General features: G+C 40.0%; 1 protein-coding gene across 1 annotated transcript; it reads left to right on the forward strand.

Moving 5' to 3' along the window:
• Positions 1–2,355: 2,355 nt before the first annotated feature.
• On the forward strand, positions 2,356–8,097 carry LOC108664714. Its single transcript, XM_047884405.1, has 10 exons — positions 2,356–2,398; positions 2,957–3,103; positions 3,571–3,845; positions 4,211–4,276; positions 4,418–4,548; positions 4,833–5,032; positions 5,441–6,009; positions 6,239–6,398; positions 6,593–6,692; positions 7,141–8,097. The coding sequence occupies exons 2-10, from the start codon at positions 2,973–2,975 to the stop codon at positions 7,606–7,608; spliced, it is 2,100 nt and encodes a 699-aa protein (XP_047740361.1). The 5' UTR covers positions 2,356–2,398; positions 2,957–2,972; the 3' UTR covers positions 7,609–8,097.
• Positions 8,098–10,023: the final 1,926 nt, after the last annotated feature.

A 10,023-nucleotide genomic window follows, 5' to 3' on the forward strand; every position in this document is an offset into this window, starting at 1 on the left:
CAGTTGACCTTGCTCTACCAAATAGTGAATAACTGTTTTTATAGGAAGAATATTATGGTTCGAGACTTTTAAATACGTCTGTGAATATATTAGGAATCCTTTAAGTAAACTTGTATTTGCTGATTTCAAGTCGTAAATAAATTAATAGATGATTAAGTTGAGTGATAGATTTAGACCCATCAAAACTAATTCTGACACAACTTGAATTGGACACACACAGATCGTTCCAAGCTTTGTACAAAAATTGAAATTTGCTTAATTAAAAGCCTAATAGCTGTTAATTAAAACGTAATTAAGTAGTGTTCAATATTTGTTAGTGTTCTAATTCAAAGCCGTGTTGTATCCCAATACAGTGAACTGAATTCGAATACGTTGATGTCGGCATTACGTATCAGTTAAATTTGAAGCGCTGACTCAATACAACTCACCACGTGTCGAATATTGCCACACACAGTGACGGAATATAGGGATTTGGTAGGTTTCCATTCTAAAGGCTTTTTAATAAATATGGCAACATTTTGTGACGTTTCATCGTTGCTGACGCGCAGAGTGGAAATCTAAGATTAGAGGTTCACTTAAAAAAAGCATTCCGCCTTGAAAAAAAAAAAAAAACGTTCCAGGCAAGTGGCAACTAGAAACAGGTTTGCAGGTCGTCAGAAATCGGCCTCGGCATGAACGTTACGTGACTTACGTCAGGCAACACAGAGATAATCCTAAAATTGTTAATTGTGCGCGTCACTCACGGATAAGCAAGAGGAATATACTGAAAGAAGAGTACACGTTGTGCTCGGTAGAAGTTACAAGGCGGGGCATGAACGTTTCCGAGGTCGTTGGTAGAGACGCGTCACTCTCCGGTGAGCAAAGGATATCTTGAGGAAGCCTCACAACATTGCAGCCGGTAAAGGATGTACTCTTGATTCTGAAAAAAGTTCCATTAGATCTTGCCGATATACTCGAATGCAAAAGTTGCCTATATACGAGTTGATTAAGAGCACTTGATGTATTAGTTGTTCAGAGTTAGACCAGTTGATTCAGAGCACACCAAATTATTTTCTTTTACAGTCATAACTAATTTACTCCTTGATTGTTTTCATTACTTCTGAAAATCATACCTGAAACTGATTTGGAAGATATGCTAGCATCCGACTCCCAACCAGCTCAAACGAACGCGGATTCGATTGCATGCAATCTATGCCTTTGTATATTATTTAAACTGCACATGAAGAAAAAAATTGTCAAAATTGGCATTGTTCTATGAACGATACTTACACTCTTGTTGATAAAGCTTGCATTTTATATAGAAAAAATAAATGTGATCATTGAACATAAAAATTTTTGAATTCAAAGATCGTATCGAAACATCATATAATAATTAGTGGAAGTAAAGGCATAAAAAAGTGCAAAAAGACAAGCACGGAGCGTATAGAGACTAAGTTGCAGAGTATTTAAAACGTATCACGTACCCGTGAAAAATGGAGAGCGTGAATTACAGTGACGACCGATTAGTACAGTCAACTCATTAAGGCTGGAGGTATTTTTCCCCATCGAACTTATGCTCCAAGTTTGCAGTTTTTTTAGCGTGACATTTAATACACATCCAGCGTCCAGCAGGCAGTTTGTTCATTTTTAAACATTTCAAGTGGAACCAGTCTCCTCCTTCGACATTCTTAGACGCCAAACGATCGAGGAGCCACCTCATGCCATCTCCTCACGCTTCCCCAAGGCTGCCAACCTGGACCCCGTTAGTAAACATACTTTCCAACTCCCCCTACACTTGCTACCAATTGCCTGAAAATTAATTATGTCCCAAACATTGCATTTCAACTTACCCTACACTTGCTACCAACAGCCTGAAAATTAATTATGGCCCAAACATTGAATTACCTGATCGTTAATTATGTAGAGATTTCTGTATTTTCTGAATTAAGCTGAGAAATCCAAGTTACGGTCTGAATTTATCGAATTGTTGTTCTTTTAGAAAAGGTAAAAACACTGTCTTGTCTTTTTTTATGTAGTTTTCTCTCTCCGGATGATGTTTCTATCAAAGCCGATGAATATTGACACGTACTAACTGTCCACAGAAAAGTGTCCCGAAAGTCACGAGCGATGCAGGCAAGCTGTCCCAGTCCCGCCATCTACAGACGCAGAGCCTCGCTTTCCGGCACTCCCTCATCACACTTCTGTACAAACTCACGCACTCCACACCTCACTTCGTCAGGTTAGTGTCATCACACTGCTGTACAAACCACACTGCTGTACAAACCAATCGTCACCTCACTTCGTCAGGTTAGTGTCATCACACTTCTGTACAAACTCACGCACTCCACACCTCACTTCGTCAGGTTAGTGTCATCACACTTCTGTACAAACTCACGCACTCCACGCCTCACTTCGTCAGGTTAGTGTCATCACACTTCTGTACGAACTCACGCACTCCACACATCACTTCGTCAGGTGCGATTATCATCTAAGTATTCATCGTCACATTCTACATTCTACATGGCACTTTGTCATGTGGGCCATCACATGACTGCTAATATATCGTCTGCCATGGCTATATCTACGTTTAAATAATGAGATCGTACTACTCGCGTTGTTCATCATGAGAAAATGAACATCAAATGCTCACACTTCACTTTTGCTAATATCGTCAGGTGAGCTCGTAATTATACGTGTGTGTCGTTAACTGAGATGAAATTTCGAAATCTTTTACAGACAAGCCTGTTGCAACAATTTTAAAGATATGCAAAGTTCAACCGACCAAAGTTTGCTACGGTCAAGTTTACCTCTGGTTATGACATCATTATTCATTTCTAAATATATTATGAAGCAATCAATTATATACTTTAATGTCGAAATGTCAATTTAATGTTTAATTAATAATTCAACAGCTCTTGATCTTAGTTTACTTGCATGCGCCCGCCCTGATTATCAATATTTCTCTGTCTGATCTCAGATGCATTCGCGGCAACATGGAAGAAACGGACTCCTTTGACACTGCGATGGTGAAGCATCAAGTCAAATATCACGCTCTTTGTGATACCATCACCATCAGGCAACAGGGCTTTTCCTACAGAGTCCCCTTCGACAGTTTCTTGAAGAGGTGAAGATATTACCGAGATCTCCAAAATCAGGTTATAGCTTTCTTGGTTTTACATGATTATAAATAATTACGATTGATTACCCTGTCGTCCAAAGCGTATGGCAGGGTGCAAGGCCCAGTGGTTACAGTTCAGAGTAACAAGATTGGCGCAGAGAGATGCGGGTTCGATCCCAGCTCTGTGCGACAATTTCTGGTCAAAATCGGCAAGGAGGCCGGGCGGTTAAGCACAGCATAATTGGAGCAGTGAGTTGCGTGTTCGAGACCGTAACAAGCAGTGAATGTTATACGATTTTAAAATCGGCGACATACCTGCAGCCTAACAAACGCTGAAGTCGCCTTTATTATTACTATTAATATTACCATTACAATTACTAAGAGTCAATTCAATTACAATTCAATTAGGTTTTTATTCACCTGTGAAACAACTATATTTGTAAAACTTGTCATTTTGAAATTCCATTCTGAAGATATCAGTGCCTGGCGTTTGACTTCGACGAGTCGGTTGAGCTGACAGGCGGCAACGCTCGGCTGTTGCTGCTGCGTCTGAAGATGGAGGGCTGGGCTATAGGCTCGTCGCGCGTGTTCCTCAAGTACTACATGGAAGAGCACCTGAGCAGGCTCTACGAAGACCACCTCCGTAAAGTCGTCAAAATACAGGCCATGATCCGCACGTTTGTTCAACTTCGCCGCATTCGCGCCGGCCGGTTTGGACGCAGTAGCAAAGCGTGCTCTCCTGAGCCTGGTGAGCTAGGATCGTGGCTGTGAAAAAATTATTAGTTTAAATAATTTCCAAAGTTTTTCAACTGATTTGAAGTTGAGTGAGCTGAAAAATTTATGCGCTTATTGAGCATGAGAAGCTATTGTCTCGTTATGCCAGATTGATTCGAATTCATTAAAAAAATATATGTGAACATATAAAATACGAACTCTTAGAAACAAAATGAGCCCGCTTCAACTTAATTATTTAGACGACTAGCTTTTGGAATGTATTCATAAACAGTATATTTTTCAGAAATTTTCAGAGTCGGAAAATAATTATGCTCAATCTCGTCCTCAAACACTGATCATTACCAAGTCTGAAACGGCTTACGTGTTCTCAATTTACAGTCCTCGCTCGCAAGGTGAATCAAAAAGCGGCTAACAGCATCGCTAACAGAGCCCGCTTCAATGAAGGTTAGTCCGAACTATTTCATAAGAGCTGTCATTTAATTCTTAATTTAATAATAGCTGTCATTAATTTTTAATTTACATTGTCCTTGTCGAACAAATTGATTACGAAGGCAAAATAAATTTGCAAGTTTCATCTGGTGACAGCAACTGTGGAGGGCGAGGCTGCGCGTATCGTGCAGCTCTATTTCAGGCGCTGGAAGATGCGCACGCTCTTCCAGACACTGCAGATCTACAGATGCGACAAGATGAAGCAGTTGGTCTACTTCTGCCAGCAAGTTAGTATCTTTATGTAACAGTTCATGTTATATGCTTGCAGATCGTTATTTTAATGAAACTATTCTTGTTATTCTGCCAATAGGTCGGTATATTGATGAAGCATTTCATGTTTTTCCGCCAGCCGATAGATATTTAACGAAACGTATGTCGGACATATGAATTAATATTAAACGTATGTCGGACAATTTAAACCACAATTCCAGTTATTTATTAAAAAATGACGGCATGAGAAATCAACTCTAGTTTTTTAGGGCATGTGTCCGGCAATTTCGATGTTTTCCAGGTGCATCTGTTCAACCAAGAATGCCAGGCACGCGTGTGCTGCTTGAGCCCGCCGGTGCTCTTGTCAAAAGTTGTCCCTCAGAAGCCCTTGTCTCACCGCAGCCTCGTCAAAGAACATTCTCGAGGGCGACCTATGAAACTTACACTCGATCACACTCTCGCCATCTTCTTCGATACCAGCTACCTCTGCCACCCGTCACGGTAAGAGAATAGGTCACTACCAGCTACCTCTGCCACCCGTCACGGTAAGAGAATATGTCGATACCAGCTACCTCTGCCACCCGTCACGGTAAGAGAATAGGTCAATACCAGCTACCTCTGCCACCCATCACGGTAAGAGAATAGTTCGTTGTCCTCTTGTCCTAACTTGCGCACTCGCGTGTGCAAAGTGCATCCTCTCACACTAACTTGCATGTCCTTTTATCCTAACTCGTATGTCGCTCCGTCTTAACTTGCCCGTTATTATGTCATAACCTGTTTGTCGTCCTTTACGCGGACGCAGGACATGTTCGTCCTTCCCCTGAAGCTCCTCAGTCCTACAATACTCACGTATTTAACCCTACGTATCCACACATTGTTGACAACACTTGACATTGTCTGACGTTGCAGCCGCGACTACAGGCAGCAAGACGACGACTGGGAAGGTCCATTCAAGAGTCGCCTGGCTGCTGAGCGAGCAGCTAACATGGGATCAGACAGCCCATTGCCCAGCTCATCTCCCGTGCCCTCAATATCCAGCAAACACTTAATGGATCAATCCCAGTCCAGTTTCAATAAATGTCAAAACCAAATCCAGTCGAAATTCCAAAACAGTAAAAGTAACGACAGCGACGAAGATCAGTTCAAGGATTTGAAAGAACAAATCAGACTGGATAACGAGAGCTGGAAAAACAAAAACAAGTACGTTATGACATCCATGGAAAGCTTTGACAGTGTCTCCTCTTACAAACAAACCTCCCTGCATGAATGTGAAGAGGCTCCGGCAGGTAGAGCTAACAAGGAACTGCAAACCAGCTTTGAATTTGATAAGAATTGTAATGTTTCATCCAACAACTTACCATACACTTGCAACTACAATAACGGTTGTGGCAACGGCATTAATAATAACAGGGAACTTGTCTACAAGAGCAAACGCTCTGAGTCTCGTGAAGGCTGCGCCAGCAACTGCATGAGTACTGGTGAGGCAACGAACTTTAGGTTTATTTAGGAAAAATCTAATGTCACATTAATAATATTGTTATTGTCTAATCTAAATGCATTATTTTGCAACATAATCAAAAGCCGTTGTTCGAGTAGAAACCACATGTTAATGTTTCTATAACGCGAGAAGTGTAATTCTTGATATCCGTGTAATTCATAAGAAACAGATGTTCATTTTACGCAAATCGAAGCTTAAATCTCTCGCAGAGCCTCGCGATGGTGGTCGTGACCACTACAACCGCTTCGCGGCCGTCACTCCTGCCACGAAACCTGCGTGTCCGGTCTACGCTCCTTTCAATTTCAGCTACATCAAGAGGCAGGAGATGAAACCTGCTGTCACTGTCGCGCCGTGGCAAAACAGGAATAAGTTGGTGTCCAGTCTGGCGTCATCGTCATGCATGCATTCATTGCATTATACCAGTGAACCTTTCTATTTTAAATGTTGGTCCTCTCATGGATATGTGCTTGAATCTCAATCAATCAGTCCTTGCTAAAATTTTCCCGATTTCAATAACGATCTTCACAAATTATAACGTTGGTGTCGTTTGTGTTGTCTACCAGGCCATCAAGTCACCACACGCCGCAAGGGGCGTTAAAAGAGATGAAGATGAAAGCTCAACGCCAGGGTGACCAGAGTTCTGCTCAAGCATTTGATTTCCAGGTATGCGTTGGTCATCAATTCTACTATTCAACTATATGAAATTACAATCAAACAAATATAATTTAATGCTCTATGGTTCTCATGTGACATGAATTTTTGGTTAGAATTTAGCCTTTTGGATTCAAGAAGAAAGCGTATAACTGAGGGTCGTTTATATTATATACTCCCCTTCAGATAATTAAAATTGATGTCTCAGATTGGTCCCAGAATTACCCATCCTAGATTTCTTTGAATGACTAAACATCCCGTATTGATATTTCTTAATCGCTTCTTTGTTTGTTTGGATGAGTTTCTAATGTTACTTTTGACTATTGCTAATCAGTTTTATGGTTCTATGTCACCTTAAATCCAGTTTTACTTCTAAACCCATGGACTTGCTAGGTCACTTTTTTGAATGATGTTACGAACATAGATTGTGTTTGATCACGTTCTCGATTTTCGCTCATAGAGTCAACTTCGCAAAACGAACTACAAGAGAGATAGCATGAAGCGTTCAGAAGCTCATCGAGACACCACTATCACAAATAATCTTAACAACCACAACAACGCTTGTCCCTCCTTTCTGCCAGAAATCAAAGTTCGGCCAGAACCACCACTAAGTCAACGAACAGGCCCGGCAAAAGCTGCTTCTCCAGCCTCAGTTTTGCAACGAGAATTATCCCGAGAATCTGCGCGCAGTAAAGAGGCCGAGCGCTACCGGATGCAACTGAAAACGGCAACGGATGCAATGAACATCAGCCCTGCTGAACATAAACCTCCGGAAGATTTAAATGCTATGGAAATATCAGAACAAGAAGATCGACAGCTACTGGTGGTGAATGGGCTAGATTCCTCCAGCGAAGATGAAAACCAAGAAAATGTCGAGGAGACTTTTGAAGCTACTTTCACGGCTAGCACCGAAGAAGCCATGCTTTAGTTTATAAGTATTATTTGGCGATCGTAATAAATATTATAAGCGTGAATAGAGTAGTCAGCAACAGCTCATCCGAGTTTTCTGTAGCGACATCGATATATTCTCGCTCCAATTTTATCATAAGTGAGCTCTAAAGTTTGATCCGTTATCGATAGTTATAAATGTTAATCTAAAAAAGAAGTCAATGTAATCCAGTAAAAATGTTACTTAATCTACCTCTCAACAAGATATATGGTGGATATACAAATTCACGAACAGCCCCGCAATTGTACTCAGTTTCACGTTTCTAAATTCTCAGTATCGAATGAATAAATTTTTCGTTCAAGTCGATCATTAAATATTATATGCGTAACCAGAATTATTTGAGTGTCATAAAAAGGGACTTTGACATCTTTTGCTTCAAACCATATTGTTTATTTATAGCGTTGTATTGTATATTGATCATATTCAGTCATTTTGTAATGTAGTATCGTATTATGGTTAGGAATAAAATTCGATCATTAACTAGCTTTTTATAATTTAACCTTGCTGTTCCTAAGTAATTTTCCTAAATTGTTTGAGGTTGAATTGCAGTTAATGGTAAATTGATCTTGATTTGGCTTGAATTATTATCATTAAAAGTGCATATTTTAATCATGAACGAATACGACCTTTAAATGATTACTTTTACTATTGAAACGAATAATTACAGGAAAATATTTTCTATCATTATTAAGAAAAAGATTCGCAATAAACCTTGATATCGTCGCGAATTGAAAAATTGACAGTGCCTGGAACAAACGTCCATCATTTACTCAATTTGATTATGAGCAAGTCACGAAAAGTACAAAAACAAGCCATGTGACTACTTCTTCAACGCCAACTATGTTATGTTATATAATATATGACATTTTCTTGCTTGGAGGTATAAATGACCATTTACATATATGTTTTTAACAACCACAAATTTCTAACACAAGCAAGATATGTTTTCATGTGTTGCAGCTTCGAATATATAAATAACTTAGTCTTCTAAAATCTAAATTGAACTCAATGAACTGTATATCTCATTATCTGCAGCGCCAGTGATAGAGATTTGTTAGGGTAAATATTATTTCCGTTGTTTCTCTCTATGAATTGAAGCGTCGCCATTTTATTCGGCGTTCGCTAACTGCTTGCGTGGATCTTCATTTTCAAGATAGGGCTTCTTTTCGTGGCTCTCAACTTTCCTTATTGTGTTGCATGAACTTTCAATGAGTAAGTATGAGGTATAGTAATTCTTAGCTTGTACGTCTCTGAAGAAATAGCGTTTAATGACGATTTCAACGCTATTATTACACTCAAAGTCAATGGTGGTCAGACTACCTATATGTTCTTCAAGTTCTATGTCGCCACGTTGCGAATCCAAATAAATGTTCTTTGCTTTCCACCTAAATGCCTGATATAAATATTTACGGCTCAGAATAATGAAGCTTATTTTTACAGTCTTCTGGAATCTGGAGTTTCGTGGCGTTTATTCCTTTCATTGGGCCAGTGAGCCAGGCTGCCAGCAACACAGCAATCAGCACTAAGAATTAGCTTAGTTCTGCTGCCGCCTGACGCCGACCGGCCGACGGTTGAATTAATTTTGACTGTCAACTCAGGTGTCAAGCATGCTGAATTGCTGACAAACCACTGATTTTTTAGAATTGTTTAATTTTTAATTTCCTTTTCTACTCAAGATTTAAAGTGAAACCAATTTCTTAGGACTTAGGGTAGGGTAAACGCGGTATATTCCGACATCGTGTGTAATTCCGTCACCTCTCTAGTTTTTCCTTTATATGAAGCTTTGTTTTAGACTTTAGTTCCATGCGTTTGCCGTTTGTTGATGGTTGAAACGGTGACGTCATACATTTGCGCATCGAACTAATGCCAAAACACTAGGTCTTGGCCATCTAGCGGGAAAATATTGAGATCCAAAGAGAGACAATGCATGCAAGCAGTGTGGAATTCTAGAGGGATATTAAATTAACCAGTACACATAGCATATTGGAAAGCAGGACCTGGAAGGTTGGAAAGTCCAGGAACTTTCCACTTCCAGTTCATTTTATTATATACATTATACATATCCTATCACTTTTCAACTGTGATTGGTTTATGGGATTGTGATTTTAGCCCCTTCCAGCTTTCCAGCTGTGATTGGTTAATGGAGTTGTAATGTTATCTGCTTTCTAGCTGTGATTGGTTGCTGGGGATGCTTTCTAGCTGTGATTGGTTGCTGGGGATGCTTTCGCTTTCTAGCTGTGATTGGTTGCTGGGGATGCTTTCAAGCTGTGATTGGTTGATGGGGAAGCTTTCCAGCTGTGATTGGTTGTGCCCATAAGCCCCGCCCCCAAATATGGTATATGTACTACAGTACTGGTTAACTAAATACTTAACTTAAACTTGATCATTACAAAC

This window comes from Hyalella azteca, unplaced genomic scaffold (assembly GCF_000764305.2).
Source record: "Hyalella azteca isolate HAZT.00-mixed unplaced genomic scaffold, Hazt_2.0.2 contig15393, whole genome shotgun sequence".
Taxonomy (NCBI): domain Eukaryota; kingdom Metazoa; phylum Arthropoda; class Malacostraca; order Amphipoda; family Hyalellidae; genus Hyalella; species Hyalella azteca.

Excerpts from the sequence above, each read along its gene's own strand:
- LOC108664714 (XM_047884405.1), top strand. The coding sequence starts at position 2,973 with ATGGAAGAAACGGACTCCTTTGACACTGCGATGGTGAAGCATCAAGTC. Across the intron at positions 6,010-6,238 it reads CAGCAACTGCATGAGTACTG|AGCCTCGCGATGGTGGTCGT; the intron begins GTGAGGCAACGA and ends AATCTCTCGCAG. Across the intron at positions 6,399-6,592 it reads CCGTGGCAAAACAGGAATAA|GCCATCAAGTCACCACACGC; the intron begins GTTGGTGTCCAG and ends GTTGTCTACCAG.